General features: G+C 37.3%; 1 protein-coding gene across 4 annotated transcripts in view; it reads left to right on the top strand.

Moving 5' to 3' along the window:
* The window catches only part of SCAF4 (SR-related CTD associated factor 4), a 46382-nt gene that overhangs the window by 4467 nt on the left and 22066 nt on the right, over positions 1-19849 (top strand). For 2 of the 4 annotated variants that reach the window (XM_040576886.1, XM_040576899.1), the window contains exons 2-12: positions 7886-7969; positions 8566-8610; positions 9961-10122; positions 12142-12277; positions 14731-14870; positions 15439-15615; positions 15936-16036; positions 16540-16587; positions 17737-17845; positions 18183-18350; positions 19527-19612. In XM_040576886.1, coding sequence (XP_040432820.1) covers positions 7886-7969; positions 8566-8610; positions 9961-10122; positions 12142-12277; positions 14731-14870; positions 15439-15615; positions 15936-16036; positions 16540-16587; positions 17737-17845; positions 18183-18350; positions 19527-19612 — 1256 coding nt within the window. The remainder of the gene's footprint in view (positions 1-7885; positions 7970-8565; positions 8611-9960; positions 10123-12141; positions 12278-14730; positions 14871-15438; positions 15616-15935; positions 16037-16539; positions 16588-17736; positions 17846-18182; positions 18351-19526; positions 19613-19849) is intronic. The other 2 variants (XM_040576892.1, XM_040576906.1) reach the window with 1 other exon arrangement.

Below are 19849 nucleotides of genomic sequence, written 5' to 3'. Positions count from 1 at the left end.
GACAGAAGTTGCTTTGTTGCTTTTATGACTGCATCCCATTAGTTGAAGTATCATCGTCATTCTGGTAGTGAAAGATCTGTGTCTGTTTCTTCTGGACTAAACCGTTTCCAAGAATATGGAAAACTGTGATGTTCTATTGGAAATTCTTGGAAAGAGAAGAAATGAGATGAAAAGCTTTTCAGGAGACATGCCGGACTAGTGAACATAGCACTGACCCGAAGAGGCAAATAAGTTTCAAAAACGTTTGTGTAGAAAATAAAGTTCTTGTCTGTGTGCTTTTCTGCTGTCATCTCCATTTGACTGTGCTTTTTTTTTTGTTTATTTTGGTCAAGATTTTTCTCCCCAGTGATTCTGAATTTGTGAATAGTCTTTCTAGGCCGTAGAAATAGCTTAGTGGATCGAGTATTCTTTTTGCTGGGGTTCGTATCTGATCAAATTTAAATCTCACTTTATTTTCCAAAGAATATAGGCTGGCTGCCGTGAATGTTATGGTGATCTGTGATCATCTGTGACACCTAATACTTGGTATGCTTCACAGCTGGTGGTTAAGAATTTAAAACTTACATTGATCCTCTGAGACATAGCGTAGGAACAGGAGTTTGGTAGACATTGTTATCTTCCTTTTCTTAGCAGCTCAAGGAAGAACTGGGTGAGACCTTAGGAGGAAAGGAAGCAATGAGTTTTATAGGGGAAGGAAAATGTGCTTAACCAGTTTTCTTTGGACCCATGTGTATTTTTTTTTAAACATCTGACCTCTTAAAGATCTGGTCATGAATGATTTTGTTAACAAAGCACCATTACTGTTATTGTGCTGTCTGTGCTTGGTAGTCATGTCTTCTACCATCCGTTTTTCTCTAAGTACGTGAACAAATAACTATACTATATCTGTATAAGTGACTTGCCATTTGTCTGTCTTGTGTGGTTTCTAAATGCATAAATATATTTCAAAAAATAACAAGTGAGTATACAGAGTAATAATATGCAGAGTAATGACTGTATCATATGTGTGTGTGAAGCCTGCTTAAAGAAATGTTCTTGGACACGTGAGTCGTGCTAAAATTGTTGAGGGCGTGTTAGACTCCTCTGTTAAAATTGGAGAAGGAAGTTCGAGTGAGAATATTTTAACAATGACCCGAGTGCTTGATATCCACTAAACACTGCATTTTTTTCGGTAGGTTATGTCTCCTGCTCCTTTTCTGTGGGTTTTATTTAGTGAGTATATAAAACTGAGCTGTACCTCCATATTTGTAGATAGATCTCTTTATAGCAAAGAGACTTAAGCGGGAGAGCAAAGCCAGAGAAGTCAGCATTACTTAAAAGGTATTTACCTTCCTAATATGTTAGCTGGTGCTTAAAACAGATAAACAGACTTAAGATCAGGCATCAAGCTCAAAACACAACAAAGATTGTAAGCCTGATTTTTTTTTTCCTTCTGTGCCAATGGGGTAAGTCTTACAGGATGTCACTGTTTCACTTCTTTCCTAGTAGTTTCAGTTTCGGGAAGTGTATGAGCTGTTTCTTTTCTCTGGCTATTTGTATTAGGATAGAGTAGGATAGAATGATTCAGTTGGAGGGGACCTACGACAACAGTCTAGTCCAACTGCCTGCCTGCTCCAGGGCTAGCCAAAAAAAGCACGTTACTGAGGGCATTGCCCAAATGCCTCTTGAACACTGACAGGCATGGGGGCATCAGCCACCCCTCTAGGCAGCCTGTGCCAGTGTTTGACCACCCTCACGGTAAAGAAATGTTTTCTCATGTCCAGCCTGAGCTATCCCTGGAGCAGCTTTGTGCTGTTCCTGCGTGTCCTGTCATCGGTGACCAGGAGCAGAGGCCGGCACCTCCCTCTCCACTTTCACTCCTCAGGGAGTCGCAGAGCAATGAGGTCGCCGCTCAGCCTCCTCTTCTCCAGGCTGGACAACCCCAGTCTCCTCGGCCCCTCCTCACAGGACATGACTGCCAGCCCTTCTACCGGCTTCGTTGCCCTCCTCTGGATGCTTTCAAGGACCTTAACATCCTTTTTACATTGTGGAGCCCAGAATGGCACAGAGTATTCAAGGTGAGGCTACACCAACACTAAATATAGCGGGAGAATCGCCCCTTTTGACCGGCTGGCTGTGCTGTGTGTAACACACCCCAAAATGCAATTTGCCCTCCTGGCTGCCAGGGCTCACTGTTGGCTCACACTGAGCCAGCTGTTGACCAGCACCCCCAGGTCCTTTTCTGCTGAGCCTCTCCCCAGCCACTCCTCTCCCAGGCTGTGCCTGTGGCCAGTGCTTCTCCGTCCCAGGTGCAGCTCCTGGCATTTGCCTTTGTCAAGCTTGATGCCGCTGCTGATTGTCCAGTGCTCCAGTCTGTCTAGGTCCTTCTGCAAGGCCTCTCATCCCTCTGGGCGTCTGTTAATCTCTTCTGGCATGCACACATCACAGCCTGATTTTGCCTTTTTTGTAATAAACTCAGTAATAAAGTGAAGCCGATAGTATTCCTGCATTTCATCTTTCTCTTCTTGATAAGATACGCTGTGCCAGACGTGCTGTCTTTTTAGGGTTCTAAGGTAGGGCTGTGGGCAAACTTCCAAGTAGAGCATCTCTCTTACGTTTAAAAAAACATAGTTTCTCATGCTTCTGTGTAAAATAAACCCTCAAAAGGCATTGATGGTAGAATAGCAGAAATGTATAATTTGGTTTTTGGAAAACTAAAAACTATTTTGAGCAACCTGATCAAATGGGAGGTGTCCCTGCCCACAGCAGAGGGCTTGGAATCAGATGGTCTTTAAGGTCCCTTCCAACCCAAACCATCCTGTGATTCTCTAGGTCATCATCCTGTTCCTTCTCCCATTACCTACTTCTACTGCACCTCACCCTACACCTTCGATATGAACCAGAGCAGGTTCTGCAGTTTGAGTTGGAAGGCCCTGTTAGTTTGCTCAGTTCTGCCACGTGTTCTCCAGTACTTCTACATTTTACATTGATCTGGGGGGATGTTTACTAGCTTGCCCTTTAAATAGCATGCAGAACAGGTCATCACCTTTTTACTATCTGCTAAGCTTTAAGGAGTGGCTCTTTTTTTGGTATTTAGTTGCATTTATTATTCTGAAAACTAGGAGGTGATTTTCCTCCCTTTGAGATTCTTGGCTTTAGAGGTATTTTGTCCTATATATCCATACTGTTATGAAAAGTGTGCAGAAATATTCTTGAATGAGTATTTTGTATTGTGGTTTGAGTTTAGTAGGTTCTTTATTACTTCCTTTATTTTTGTAGTACATGGGTTGATACAGAGCAACAAAGAAAAGATCCCTTTAAAAACATGGTTCTTTAAAAAACATGCTGCCACAGCACACAGACTGTCAGTTATAGAGAGGGAGGTTCCAGAAATGTTCACAAATTCTTGAATTGAATTGTATCCTAAGCCAGAGCTTGTGTAAAACAGCCGTGCATTTTTTCATACTACTTTCAAGAGATAGGATGGTTTTAACTGAAACAGTGAGGTTTTTTGATGATCTTTGATGATGATCTTGATAGCATTTTGTGGCTACGTCTTTCTGTTAGTTATTCTACCTTGTTTTTCCCTTGTGTGTGAAAAGATCCACACAGATGGCAGGATACAATTCGTCTTAAACTACTGAAATTACCAAAAGTAAACAAAAGTGCAAGTCTTGAATAGTCCTTGGGTTCATTAAAAGAAGGTTTCACTTCATTTCTTCTCCCTTGCTACCTCTTGCCCTGTTGTGCCCCCATCCTTGGCAGTGGGATACCCATTTGACTTGATTGCCAGGTGAGCTGTTTGAGGGGCAGTAGCTTCTGCTTGTTCCTTTAAACAGCAGTGTCACTACACAGGGAGGGAAGGCAGGGAGCAACTACGAGCTGTTTCTTTTCCCCAAACATGCGGTTATGGTTGGTAGGAATGCAGTGGCGAGAGCAGCAAGTCATTTCCGAGCAGGTCATAGGCTCTACTATTGGAGGCAGCGTGCTGGAAGTGCTCTTAAAGCTAAGCTTTTGCACCTAGGTTGCTTCTTGAATTGATCATAGTGCGCTTTGAGGAATTAGATATTGCAGTACTCTTGGAAGAAGACTCCTCTGAAAATAGACTTTTTTTTTTTTTGGCATACATTGGTTCTGGGAATGTGTATGAAAAAGGATTTAAGTGTAGCTGAATGGGCATAATACTGAACAATTTCCCTTTCTAACAGTGAAAATTCATAAGGAACTAGTAAGGCTGTTAAATTTTAGGTTTACCCTTCTTTACAACACCGTTTTGACACATGTAACTGTTACAGTGAAAATTAAGTAAAAACCAGGTTTAAAATACTCATTTGGTATTCTAAAATCTTAAGAAAATCCAAAAGGCAAGGAAGTTTTGGTGTGCCATTCAAAAAGCTAGCTGTGTGTGTGAAGAGAGAGCAGAGTATATATACAAATGTGTGTATATGTATGTGTGTTTACGTATAAAAATATTTTCATCTTAATCTGATAGATGTTTCAGCTGTAGTTCGTCCTGGGCTGTACTCTCTGGAAATATCCGCATGTACTGACCTCATTGCTTTTACTGTGTTTTTGTTGCTGTTGCCCAGAGTGCTGTCTGTAACAGCAAAGGAACAATTTACAGTCATCTGCTCAGTCCTGTTCTTCCAAAGCTTCTGTTTATTCCTGCCTTATTAGCCTCAGTTCCAGCCTCTCGTGTTCTTTAATTAGTGCCTTCTTGAAGCTACCATGTTGTTTATTGCATCCTCCCTGGCTACTTCACTGCATCTAGCTGGTTCCCTTCTTCCTGCCCTCTAGCAGTTTTGTGCTCCTTGCATTTTTTCCCCCAGTTGTAACGTCATTCTTGGGATACCTTTTCAGACACCATTTTTTTTTTTTTTCCCCTCTTTTCCGCAACTTGTTTATTGTCATCTGTCCTGCTATGAGCTCTCCCAGTTTCCTGGTTCTCTCCTGTGGTGTTCCTGAAGAAGGAGCGCTGAAGTGCTGCTTTCACACTAGCTTCTTTGTTCTTGGAACACGGGGCTGGCTCCTTTTTCTGCAGGGCTGGTCGCTTCTTGGTGTGTAAGGGAAAGGATACGGAGTGCCGGTGTTGAAATGTTGGCTCCTTTTTCTCCTGCTCCACCTCATTTTTCAAGCCTTCTGGTGGTCCGTTTGTGGGTGTTGGGTACTTTGTTAATTTTGTTTTTCATTGCATCTTGAAACAGATTTTCCATAGTTTTAATGTAAGCATTGGCTCTGTTCATCACGAGCCTTTGCACTTATTCAATAGAAAAATGTAATTCAGAATTGAAATTAAAACTCAGACACCTCTCTCCTTCTGTCTTTTATCAGACAGATTGCATTTGGCCATACTGTGATTTGTCAGTAAGCAGAGATGTTAGCTGAAGTGTGTCTTACAGCTTGACTGGTTTTAAAATGAAATATTCTGGCACTGGAGCTTGCCTTTTATGGAGATTTGTAACGAAAAGCCATGGTTTTGACTTGTTGTTGGTGTTGGAAAGGATATCTGGCTACCACTCTCGTGAAGGACAATTTTTCTTCATTCCTATCTCTTGGAATAGGAATATAATTAAAAGTTTACATGCATATATTCTTGCTTACTCTTTATGTTTTATTGGTGTAAAGCTTTCTTTTTGAACTGATGAATTAATAAGTTGTCAATCTACTTGCCTTCAAATAATTGGCTGTAATTTTTTTTGCCTTCTGCATAAACATACCTACTTTTTTTTTCCCTTAACTGAGACAACAGGTAAATCTGCGTAAGTTGGTCACTTCAAAAATATCTTGAACCTTTAAATTCGTAGAAAAACAAGAGCGATTTATAAATGACTTCTTGCTTTCCATTACACTGTCAAATGAAGATATTTTTATTCTGTACTTTGTTCTGTGGCAGGCAATTTATTACATTTTTGACTAGTATTCAAGGGTTTTAGTTTTTCTTTATTTCATTGTGATAAACAAAATCACGTAATGCAAAACATTTTTCTATGATTTGTGGGGAAAAATTCAAGGTAGAAATGATTGTGTAGGAAATGTTGAAGATCTGTTCCTTGCATTACAAAAAACATGACAATATGAGGATTCTTTCTGCCTTTAGTAAGCCACAGCTTAGATAACGAATTAAGTTCGTGGGAAGAATAGAAAATAATATTTAACGGGGTGAGAGCACCTAACTATGAGGTGTGATTCAGAAGGAGGAGTTAAAAAGTAGTACTGGAACATCCTGGCTTCTATTTCTGCCTGGAAGATGGGAAAGAAGATTGGAGAAACCTGTTCTTACACGCCGACGTGGATTATGCTTCCAGGTCTGCAGACGAGCAGAGTAGAAACAGTCACAGTACGCCATAAAACCATAGTGTAGCATATGGTGTAGTTTCAGCAGTTGGCTATTTTTACGATGGGAAATTACAACAGCAGCTTATGGAGTATATGCAGTTCGCTGTAGATCCAAAGTAGGTAGGCTAGGCTGGAAATGGTGAAAGGTGCACAGGATTTTGGTGTCATGTGTGTGCAGTGCGTGCTTCTGGGTGCCTGACTGTAGGACTGGTATTGAAAAACAGCCCTTCCAAAGTCTCCTGTTTCCCTGTTCTCTTAAAAAGCTCTACACGCAGCAAATTAGAGTAGGAGAATTATGCCATTGAGATGGTGCTGGGGACCTGGGGAGAACACGGTGCTCTTTCCTCAGCTCTCTGTGGTACCAGCTGTGACAGTTCTACATCCAGGTTTTAGTTTCTTTCAGTTTCTGAAATGCAAATTTAGTTTTTGCTTCCAGAGTCATGGTTAACACTGGAAGACCAAGTGGTGTTTTTTTTCTCAATGCCAAGATTGAAAACTTTGTGAAACTGTTTTGTAATAAAATTTCCTCATGTGAGATGCAAGTCACACTGATGCCATTTGTGAATGTGAAGTTTGTTTTTTAGCTTGGAGTCACACCCAGATTTAAAGAGATGGATATCCTACCTGTATCCTATCTGTTTTGAGTATAGAATGTGCTTTCAGTGAATGTAGACTTGAAAAAAAAAATAACAACCTGGATTCTGCATTACTAGATTTAAATTCCTTTTTGCGCTTAACATTCTTACCAGAACAGCACTTGGGGTTCTTAAATTCTGGTAAGATTACAACTTTTTGATATAGTGTACCTGGGCTATGCTTAAAGAAACTAGGATATGATTATTCTGTAAGTCTGGTTCACAGAGTGCCACAAATTACCATCTGTATTAAGACTAGTCGCTTCTGAAAGCTTTGTCCTTGAGGATCAAACTTTTCCACTGGGCAGCATTAGTATGGAGAACAGCGCAGAGGATTCTACAAAACAGTTGGTGCAGTTAACTTTAATAATAATATGGGATGTTCATAGCAAACCAAGTATCTCAGTTAAAGACATTTGCAATGTCTATATATATATAACAGGGTAATTTGAAAACTTAGCAATGATTTGATGCCTTGATGGACAAAAGTTGGCATACTTCTATGCAAATTATTTTAAGATTATAGGATTATGTCAGTCTAGCTGTCTGTAAGGATATCCTAACATTTCTATTTTTTAAGGAGATGTTCAGGCTAATTTAAATCAAGATGCAGTTAATTGATTTATATTGCTTCTGTAAAATGGTTCATATACTATAAGCAGATACCTGATTTTGGACGTAAGTGGGACTTTGACAGTAGCCTTATCTTGCAAATTGATGAATGTGGGCTACTTCACAAGGAAGACAGCTTTGAACATTGCCTAGAAAGATCTGCTTGGTAGTCTCTTTGTTTCAAAGGCCAGCCAACATTGCAGTGATGTGTAACTTGGAACATCTGTAATCAATCAGTTGTCTGAAATGTTGTCTTTTTGGATAACAGCTTAAACTTCATAATACATTTTTAATATTTGTTTGTGTTTTCTTTTTCTCTTCAGCTCTTTTCATTGATGGAGATGAAACCTCCTATTTCCCGAGCAAAAATGATTCTCATCACAAAAGCTGCCATTAAAGCTATTAAGGTAAGGTACAATAGCCTAAAAATAAAACAATAACAGTAGCAATGTGTTGTTATTTTACTTCTAAGCAAACGCATCTCCAGACTTCCCAGTCTTAGCTTCATGGATGTTTTATTCTAGCTGGCATTAAGAAACAAGTGGGTGGTGAACATCATCATCTGGTTTTAGATTAGTAGCATAATGCCAGCTTCATTTTTTTGAATCGTTGCTTTTTAATGCCACCCACTCTAGTGTTATGATTTCTGTGTAATAAAACTTTAAATGTTGCAGCATGCAACTGAGTCGTAACATATTAAAACATATTGAACTTGCTTGTAAAGTAAATCCAGAAAGTTCTCAGTAATACTGGAGAAGCAGTATGTCTTTTGTGTACACGTTGAAACACTTCTGTAGAAAGGATGGCTTGTGTCTGTCTGTTCTGTGATTTTTTTTCTCCATTAGCTATAGAGCTTGATTAATTCTAACATGCTTCTTTCTCAAATGTGACTTCAATATTTTTGTAGTCCTTCCTAAATGATAGTAAGCACAGAGTTAAAATACTTCTAAAATTGTGTCACTGTCAAGTAGTTGATAAATTAATTTATGTATTTATTTTCCAGCTCTACAAACACGTTGTCCAGATTGTAGAGAAGTTTATCAAAAAGGTAATAAAGAAAAAAAACCTGTCTGCATCTGTTACTACATATTATTAATAATGCTGGTAAATAGCCAAAAAGGCTACTGTTATTCAGGGATTGACGGAAACAATCAATTTTTTTAGGGTTTTATAAATTTTGATATCTCTTTGAGTATATAATCTCCTCATTTGAATTTTCCATACTACATTAGGAAGAGGAAGAAAAAAAGTATTGTAAAACTTCTCCAATCAGCAACTAGGGAGGAAACTACCGATATGGAACTTGAAACTGATTTTCACTGGTGAAGATAATACATATTTTAGGAAATACAATTTTTATACTTGCGTAGGCATGTAAAACAACAGGCTAGAATGTAATGATTCACTAAAAGGAAACTTGCATACTGCCTAACATAAGTTCCTCTGAGTGAACAGGAAAAATACCTTTTCATTTGTGGAAGAGAAGAACTTGCAGTTCTTCTGCAAGATGCATTAAATACCAGAACATAGAGTTGATGGAAGAAGTCCAGTGCATTTGAGTGTAAGGTAGCTTGACAACACAATTGTGACAGTCTGTACAGGAAAGTAGTAGATCTGTTGTTTCAAGCTAAAGATACTTTAAAAGCAGTGATAGGGAAGGTGAAGGCTGCGTCAAGTTAGGCAGCTGTATTTTACTCTGTCCCAAATGTAAAAGCATTTTTTTCTTCCTTCTCGATTTCTATCAACGAAAGTAAAGCACTAAAAGGATTCTACCCAAGCACGATACACAAGTCTCTTCTGTATACACGCCCAACTGTAGCTTGTGTTTCTATAAAAATGTTCATGGCCCCTTTCTCCAACTTAATGAAAATACTACATTGTATAGAAAGTTATAGTTATATAAATTAAAAGGTTTTTTAGATTAAAATTCTTAAACCTTTTCTTACTTGTCATTTTAGCTCGTTAATGATGCACAATACCAACTTCTTTCAATACTGTAAAATAGTCTATATCTTTTTGTAGAAATTTGTATATGAACCTGGTATTACAGTTCACTTTTTGTTGTCTTGAATAACTATTACTGTTGAATCTATTTAAATACTTATGTTATTTTTTTTAAAAAATGAAAACCTGCAAAAGAAGAACAGTGTTTTTTGGTGGTGCTGCCATAAACATTAGATCTGTGGTCAGTTTGAAATTCATCATTCTGTTTGTTTTTATATCATCCATGATCTACATAGGCTGAAGCCTCTGTTGTTTTAGAAACAAATGTAATGGTGTTGATGTGTTTTTTTTCCCTACCTTAATATACTACGAGTAGACTCCTTGTAGGGAACTGAGGTGAATGCATGCTGTCTTCTGAGTATCACTGCCTAAAGGACAATTTTTTTGTTTTCAGTGCAAACCAGAATATAAAGTCCCTGGATTGTATGTTATTGACTCTATTGTTCGTCAGTCTCGTCACCAGTTTGGAACGGACAAGGATGTCTTTGGGCCAAGATTCTCTAAAAATATTACTGCCACATTCCAGTATTTGTATCTCTGTCCATCTGAAGACAAGGTACAACTATGATTTCTCAAGTGTTGTTGTGAATTGATAAGCGTTCTTGTGACATTTCCGTTTACACGCAAGCTGATTTGGTGATTCTCTATGTCCTTGTAGTGACTATTTATTATATGAGATGGTAAAACATGACAAGAAAGATTGTCAATTTAACAGTTAAATGGAAGTTCTAAGTTATACCAAAAAATAAATATTTTGCCTACATTCATCACTTTTGCTCTGTGTATGCAGACACATGAACAGTGTGTGAGTGTTTGTGACTATGCCAAAACTTTTCTTCTTGAGGCTTCTTCAGGAAAACTTAGTGTGGAAGGTGGTGTCTCCCACAGAAAGGTGTTGCAGAAGTGCCAGAGTTGTAGCAAGTGAAGGTTCTGCTCCTAGACTTTTTCTAAGAAAATGACTATCTTTATTTCTTCAGTCTTGACAGATCCCGCATTTGAGAATTTAATTGCTTTTCTCCATTGTGAAGACTTATTTAAGGCCTCAGTTTTCTTAGTTTATCCTTAATTTCTTGATGGTCCCAGTTGCTACCAACAGAAGATGGCTTTTATGCCCTCTGTTGGAACACATTCAAAAGGCTTCTGAGATAAGTGCATTTTAGGAGTTGCCAGTTGGTTTGCAGAAAATTGCCTACTCACTGCAACACTAAGAGCAAAATACTTTTTTTCTAAGTGACTTTTTTTTCTAACTTCCTAACTAAGCTTTTGAAATGTTTTGATACTGTGTTGTATTCTAGGATGGAAACTGAAGACCTTTAGACTGAGTCTGATACTCTGAAACTTAATGCATGAATATCTAGAACCTAAACAAAAAATGACCTGTAGATGCAGAATAACCATGGCTGATATCAGAACAGAATGATATTTTTATTTTTAACAGCCTTTCTGTAAGATTAGTGTGGGATTGAAATAAGTGTGGGATTTTCAAGTCTTTCAGAGAGATAGAATAGTTGAGGCCAAAAATGCTGCTGTTTCAAAGTTTAACTATTCTTCAGTCCAAAATCTTGTATAAAAATAGCCATTCCAAGTTTCCATCTTAATTGATACTATTGTAGAAATATTTTGTTAAATTCTTCAATCATTTAGCTTATGACAGTACCAGTGGATTTGCATGGGTGTATGTAACTGAAACACAGTAAGGCATTTGACTGTTGAAACAAGAACAGAATCAACTCATTCTTGGAAGCTGCATTAGAACTGAGAAGTACTTAAAATGTATATGTGTAAGTCAGATGACTAAGTATATAAAAAGGGTGGGTATGCCAAGATTAAATATAACATTTATTCTGATTTCTATCTGTTTGTATGTTATACCTGAAGCAGCACATCTAGTCAGGTTTTATTGTTTAATGCTAGGCTAAGGAAGGAAAGACTACTTTCCAGCTTGTTCCTTAAGGTTTATTAAAAAAAAAAAGAGCAAGCGTAAAGTAACAGCTGTCAGTCAGAGGTTCTAATTTAATCTTCCTTAGTGATCAGTTAGAGAATTTTCCACCCGCTTTCCTGATCTTTTGAATACTGATAGAGATGAGTTTTCTGGTGCCAACATAGAATTGGTTGGGTTAGTAGAAAAAGTTTCAGTCTTCACTAACTTTGAAACTTCTAGTATTTTATGGTCTAATTGCCCCTCTCTCCCTTGGGCTTTTCCAGCTCATCTTCATTTTCTTTCTCATAACATTTGTTGTTTGTTTCACTCCTTTATGACTGTGAAGAAATGGTGGTGGGGCTGATGTGACTTCTACTGTTTGTCAAACCTGGATTTTATGACGGGACAGAACAGCTTTAGAAAAATGGCACAAGGGGATAATAAGTTGGCAGGTTGTATCTTTGCCATATGCAAGGTCTTGCTGACCTGTGTGACAACATAGAGGGTTATTTAAAAGGTATGCCCAATTCTGTTGAACTACTATACTGATCAACCCTTTCTTCTCAACATTAAAAAAAAAAAAAAAAGATGAATTTGGACTTTGTGAATTAGGAAAGCTGTATTTAGCATTGATGTCTGCTTTTGTTTCGACAGAGTAAAATAGTCCGTGTCCTGAACCTTTGGCAGAAAAATGGTGTTTTTAAAATTGAGATCATTCAACCCCTTCTGGATATGGCAGCAGGAACTAGTACTGCTGCTCCAATGACAGAAAATGCTGCTAATAATGAAGGTATGAATGACATTATGGCTTTTTCTACTTGTTTTAGAAAGGCGAATGGTATTAGAAACTCTTGCTTTCACGTTCAAGTGCTACTAGTAGTTTCAGCAGGAACGTATTAATAAATTCAACTTTGCTGTCACAACTATGTGGGCCAGCTGTAGCCCGTACTGATACTGTACTTCAGAAGTTATCAGAATGTGAATGATCATTTTTCAAAATACCTCAAATGAATACTGTGTGAGTGCATATGGATGCACATGTCTTCCATAAAGATGACTTAATGTTCACTCTTAAAATTATCTTTTCTTTAGTCTGAAGTATTTTTATGTTGCTTCTTAGTTTTATAATTCTCATGTCCATTTTTTTAATGTTAGAATCTGGATCCATAAAGCATGATGCTCAGTGTAAGAGCTTACACTGAATCATCTTAATGTCTGAAAGCAACAGCTATTAATATCTTTCAGTTTGAGACCCCAAAACATTTTATGCTGGTGTTTCAAATCCAAATTCCTGAACAGTAAATTTAAGACTGATGATAGGCTTTTACACGGACTACTGGTAGAAAACCACTGACCTAAAGAGTAAAGTAATGACTGCCCTCCCACAATATTTTCACTGACCTATTTTATGCCACATAAAAAGCTGGTAGTGAGGTTATTGAATTGTGGAAGAGCAAATGCATACCACAAATCCCTCTTTCTCTGGAGGGTCGTCTTTTGGAGTTTCTGTATTTCAGTCTTAGTTTCTGTGACCTCAATATTTGCTGCACTTGTGTATGTTGGAATAGGACTGGCAAAAATGTAATAATGTGAATGAGGTGTGCTGACAGACAACAAAATAATGATGCACAGTAGCATAAATAGAATCTTCTCCAGTGGTGTTCAGGAAAATGTATCTATTGATGTATTTTTTAAACATGGTGAGGTAGGGGGGAAATATCTTAGCAACTCAACTCAGATGCAGACTGCTGGCTATGTGGTTTCATTCGGTTATAACAGACAAGTGGCACTATTGTTCCATCTCTGTCTCACTGCTGGTAGCTAACGGATTGGGTGCCTTTTATGTAGATGTTCATCCTGATTTCAGTCAGATTATTCACATGCACCAGAGGGGATAATTTGGCCCTGAAATAAACATGCTAATGATTAATAATAAATATATTAATGCATTATATGAAATAGAATCTCTTTCACTTATAATGCTGCAAAGTCTGTTTAGCCAAAAAGAGATTTTTTTTTCTCCATTGAGCAAGCAAATATCCCTCTGAATATATACAGGAAGTAATTTGGGAGTTAAAGTATATTTTAAATCAATCATGGATCTTTTTGCAGAATTTTTATGTAACATCTGACTGCTGGGAAAATGTTATTCAACATTTGACTCTGCTTGCTGCTTATCAACACTGCAGTAGTTTAAACTGCAAACAGATGAATGGGTTTAAAGAAGTTGATATTGTGAAGCAAACATTAGCTTAGTTTCTCAAAAAAAATATATATTTTTTTAAACTTTATTCCATTGTACAATTTTATAATATTTCATTAAAATATTTTCACTGAAGAATAGAGCTCACAACATGGAGAAATTGCTGGTATTGCTGCTAATTTATGTTGTACTAGCAAAATGTTTGTTAAAAAAACAAAAAACATTGTTACTTAAAGCAAAGAGAATGGAAAAGCTGCGTGTGTAGACAAAGCTAATAGCATGCCTTAAAATGTGGTCTCTTTAGTGGAGTTCAGTGGAAATGAAACTTTTTCTGGAAGAGTTAGTATATGGTGATTTATACAATGGGAGGATTTATCTAGCAGATGCAGGCTTGGCTTATGTCTCTGCAGAAGTGGCATGTGAACAAACCTTGCCAAAGGAAAGAGTTGCTTGGGAAATAATTTTTAGAAACCTTTAATTATTACCAGACTTCCCAGCAAAAGTTCTGCTACTGCTAGAAAATAGTTATCAATATTTCAAAGGAATATGATTAGAAAACTCATTTTTTCTTGAAGTGAATCATTAAATGATTTATTTAAAATACTCCTGGAAAAGGAGTCCAGATTTTTAAACTTTGAAAATGGAACCAATATTTTAAGTGTATTGATTTGTATTGCTTAATGCTGTCTTTAGTAGTTTTGCTCTTAACTTTCCTACAATTGTAAAAATGTAAGCATCGAGCTGTCATCTAAAATACCATGCTGGACTAGCTTTCAGATAGGCTTTTTTTTCTTTATTTTCTTTATAAGTGTATTTTCGTAGTGTATCCAACGCAGAGATGTGAGCAGTGAATAGAGCAGTTGAAGGCAAAATGAATATAACATGTAATTGGGGTAGTTCAGATAGGAGCACGGACTTGATTTTTTTGGTTTAAATAAGCTACTGTGGATAGACGGGTGTTTCAAGGAGGTAGATGTATGCACTGATGAGTACAATTTTTGAGTAATGAAGCTTTTTGTTCATTCCTATGGAAATCTTAGGTTCACCGCCCCCTCCAGCAAAGGTTACTTCGGAGCCCCCTCAAGTCACTGCTAATTCAGTACCGACAATGCCACAGTTGCCCAGTTCTGATGCCTTTGCAGCTGTAGCTCAGTTGTTTCAAACAACGCAAGGACAGCAGGTAACGTCTTTATATGTAAGATGAAGGGTGGGGAAATGATGGAAGAAACATTCTTGATTTGAAGCAAAATGAAAAACAAAACAAAACAAAAAAACACTCCCTGAGTCTTAAATGGAAAACTTGTAAGAGCTGAAGTCAGTATTTGAATCTTCCATGGCCTTTCTATACAGAGATGATTGTATTCAGGAAAAGTCAGTTATGTATTAGTAAAGAATTAGTTCTGAATTGGTACAGTTACAAAGTTTCAAGACTACGCTGAATACCTAGAATGAAAATTGAATTTTATTGTTTGGTACACTCAATTAAACAGCTTCAGTGTTGGAAGGCCTAAATACTGAAGTCTTGTGATGTGCTGAATTTTGCCACTGATGTAATTTAAAAATGACTTCTGGTCTCGCTGAAAGTTCTCCACCTTCATAGTTCAGTGAGGTTATTGGTTGTATGCATCCTATGCTGTTGGTGTTCATTCTATACTATAGGCTAATTTGATACAAAATTTATATCCTACAGCTCTAATAGTAATATATACAATCACGTTTATTTAATACTCTATGCTTTTTTTTTGTAGCTTCAGCAAATTCTTCAGACTTTTCAGCAGCCTCAAAAACCCCAGTCACCGGTCATAGATAACACTGTGATGGCTCAGGTTCAAGCTATTACTGCTCAGTTGAAAACTACAGCATCACAACCACCAGAACAAAAAGCTGCTTTCGCACCACCTGAGCAAAAAACATCCTTTGACAAAGTAAGTTTTCCTTTGTTCCTTGTGTTTAAGCTTCCTGTTGAATTGAAGATGTTAGTGGATAGTTTAGTGGATAACTGAATGTCTTCCAGATGCTGGGGGGAAACGGTGCAAATTTTTTCGTCTTCAATGTGGAGGTTGCCTTCCTGTTTTTATAGACTTAGCATTTTCTGAAGCTTATTAAAACTGATTTTGAACAGCTTAGTTCATTTCAATATTTTTCCTGCTTCTAACCTTTTCTTTAATTCTAGAGCTGTTAGAATTTTGGTTTCCAGTAGTATAAAATATGGCAAAAATAGTAAGCTCACTGTAATTCCTTTTAGAAGCTGCTAGATCGGTTTGACTACGATGATGAGCCAGAAGCAGTGGAAGATTCAAAGAAAGAAGATTCAGCTCCTTCTCCTTCAGTTTCTCAGCCAGCTTTGTAAGTATTTTTTTTGTCAGAATAAAAGTTAAACCATGTTTGTTATTAAAAAAAAAAAAAAATCTTTTAGGTTACAAAGCTTATTAAAATTTCAAGTTACTTCGGTGGTTAACTGTTACAGTCCAAAGTTAAAATGCTGTTAACTTGTGTTTTTTTTAAACCTCGGTGATGTAGTGTGGGTTTGGCATGTTGCATTATTGGTTGAGGAGTGTATTTAGTGGAAAAGCTCAGTTTTGCTTTCAAGATGAGTTCTGTATCTTTATCGCACTACTGAGCGTGTCAGGGCATTGTTAGTAAGCAGCTGGATTGCTTTGCTGGCTGGGGAAAAGATGCTTTAATAAACAAAGTTTGATTCATTAGCTATTAAAAGAAAATTGACTTTGCAGCTTTAAAATCTCAAAGATTAAATACCCATGCAAACTAACTTGGACTCCTCTTTCCCTTTTGCTATGCATTTTGATAAAGTCTTAAATTACATGATCACATACTAGTTTTTTCCACAGGACCTCTCTCTCATTCAGTGCACAGGCTGGATGGTGCTCAATACCTGGGTTAGTCAATGTTTCTTTTTTCCCTGCTTCAGTATGTGGCCCCATGTCTTATTTTCTGCTTATGCCATCCAAACCCTGCTCTGAAAAACAAAATCACTAACTTTGTCATCAGCTTTCTTGGTGTGTTTTATCACTTTAATGTTCCACAAGTATTAATTAGTTAATTAAAATGCCTTGTAAGTAAATTGGTAGTATTTTCCCTGTAATATAGATGGGAACTCTGAAGTATAGAAAGATGTGGTAGGTCAAATATATCCACTGCTTGTATATGCCCAACTAGTGATCGATGGACTAGGCTTTTCAGCTTGTTTATATTCTGTTTGTAGCACTTCTAAGCCTCTGTCCTTATTGTCTTATACTTGAGTAAGATGCTTCTGAAAATTGGACTCCAGAAGTCTCACTTTGGGCAAACAAAATCAGAGGTATCCTCTGAAAATCAGAGGTATTTTCAAATCTGTATGAAAAACTGATTTGTCCAGAATCATGTAAGAACTGTATGGTGCTTGTGTTTTAAAATAGTACAAAGTTTCATTTCACATCACCATTAGATTTCTTTATCTTCCTGAAATCCTGTTTGTTTTCTTACACAAACTGCATCCTTTAAACAGGCTCTATTAACTGCACGGACCTCATTAATTCCCTGAGCACTGTCCATTCTGTGTGTTGAATCAGGAAGTGAATGGTATCACTGTGATCCTTGTGTGATATACATATCCCTTTCTTCTCTGCCCTAAATTTCTCTCAAATGAAAAGGTTTTTTTCCCAGTGAAGGTATGGTCACTGTCTTTTGTCCCACAAGATGAACTGGAGAAGAGGATAGTTAGCCTAAGGTAGACAACCTTCATGAAAAATTTCCATAAACTTACGGCTTTAGCAAGATAATATAAGAAAGGAAGGGGAAGAAAGAGAATTAATTTTTTTTTTGTAGCACTTCTTTATATGTGAAAGGACTGCTCTTAAAATGGAGAAAATATAAGGAAGACATTCTTTTTGTTTTCACTTTCTAGAGAGGAAATGGGATCATAATATATTTTTTCTGTCTAAATTTAAAACAAGAATGTGTAAATGTGCGTACAAGTATGTCAAATAAAGGCAAAAATAAGTCTGTATGTCTGCTGACTTGTCTCACCAAAATATTACTGTTTTTAGTGGATTTCCGGGAGAAGGTATACAACAGCCAGTATTTCCTCAACTCCCAAATATGGATCCTTTTCAGCAGCGAATGATGGGAATGCAACAGGATCCAATGCGCCACCAGGTAACTTCAGGGTTTTTTAGTTTCTCCCTTATCTGTTATGTCTTCTGTGTTTTGTACTTTTCTTTGATGGAGAAGCAAGGAAGTGATGTTTCTGTTAGCGAAAAGTGAATATGGCTTAGTCCTTCAACTTTCCCAGTAAAGAGAATTTTGTTGTCTATTCTAGTTAAGCTTTGAAGAATGTGTTTTTTATTCTATACGCATAACTGCCTGACCTACTTCATTTTTCTCAGACTTCTGGGTTTTTATTGTGACTCTGAAGCAGAGAGACAAATTAGGTTTTCCAGAAGTAAATATATTTTTCCTAACTGAAGGGTTTTGTGTGTTTTGTTCTTGAAAGGTCCCACTTCCTCCTAATGGGCAAATGCCAGGTTTTGGTCTTCTGCCTACCCCACAGTTTCCACCAATGGCTCAGCCTGTGATTCCGCCAGCAGCACCTGTGCAGCAAACTTTTCAGTCTCCTTTCCCAGTACAGAGTGAATCACACATGCAAAAACCACATCAGCAGGTGAGGACCCTTTGAAATAAATACGTTTTTAATTTACAGTGCTCTCTAATACTTGTCTTTATCAAATGCACATAATTTGTTCAGGAGAGGAAATTTCATGGTAACTACCTCAAGTGGTGGCTGTGAGGTTTGTTCATCTGAGTGAACGTTGGATAGCCACAGTGCTACGTGATGAGTTAAGTATTTCAGGAATCTAGCAAAAACAGCATATGTATACTGTATGCTTCTTTCAGTATCAGACTCTGGATTGCATTTTTTGTCCACTGAGTTCTTGCTTCCTCTCATCATCCCTTTCCTGTCTGCATCATGCTTAAGGAATATTTTGTTCCGAGAAGTTCTAACAAGGCAATCCCATTCTGGGGAGAAACAGCTTGAAAAAGCTAATTTTAAAGGGTTTGGTGGACTCTGAAATAGAGAAAATGAACTCGGAAGTCTGTAAAAGTTCTAAAAATTCAAAGTGTATGTATGTATATGCCTCCATCCGTCAGAGGATATTGTTGGTATGGTGCCTGCTAAGAAGAAATCAAAGAACAAGTCTCCATATAAGCCTGTATTAAAAAAAAGGTTTCTAAATTTCTTACAGGAATTGAATATATTTACCTCATTTATTCCAAGGAAAATTCTAAAATGAGAAAAAGAAATGATACCAAGCTGTCGTTATGTGGTGACCTGTGATGTCACAGGTTCTATAAATAATTTCTGCTTTCCACTTGTAGTAAAGAGAGAATTCTCAAGATATCTTCCTAATTAGTTTGCTAGTCTTAAAGTGTGTTGAATCAGTAAATTCTAACAAATTGTCTGTTCAGATGTTTCCTGCCAGGGCCTATGAGTTTGGTCACAGAGCAGGATCTGCTGACTGACTTTAATGATATTCTTTGGACATCTGTATGGTGCTGAAATAAAGGAAAATGTGGAGAAACGATTTACAAGTTGAAGATGAGAATTTTGTCCAGATTATTCTTGTGTTTTTCAGTGGTTGTATTAAATTAATTTACTACCAGGCTACCTTCCTGTTGGTGGCTTTGGTAGTGGTGAGGTTTCTGAGGAGAATGGCATTATATTTTAATTTTATGTATGTATTTAATATAGTTTTAGTGCTGTTAACATAATTCAGTATAGGCACAAAACAAGATAAAATGCTTGCACCTGTAACACCAGTCAAACTTAATATTTTAGGACATGGAAGTGGAACAGCCACCTATTCAAGAAGGAAAACGACATGTTTCTGACAGCAGAAAGTCAAGATCTAGATCTGCATCAAGGTAAATTAGTGAGATCTCTTTTAGTTTAGTGAGGGTATATGTTATATTGAGTATTGGATTTTAACGTAAGGAACTTAAGTGTATCATGTCCAAAGATTTGAAAGGGCATTCTGAGTACTGGGGAGAGCTAGGCTGATTGGAGCTCAGAGAATCTGGTTCTGTGCTGCCAAATCTACTGTGGGGGTGATAATTTCTAACTGTGAGACAGCAGAGAATAGTTTAGAGGTGAGCTAATTC

Source organism: Cygnus olor, chromosome 1, assembly GCF_009769625.2.
Source record: "Cygnus olor isolate bCygOlo1 chromosome 1, bCygOlo1.pri.v2, whole genome shotgun sequence".
NCBI lineage: Eukaryota > Metazoa > Chordata > Aves > Anseriformes > Anatidae > Cygnus > Cygnus olor.
This window is presented reverse-complemented; position numbering and strand designations above follow the sequence as displayed.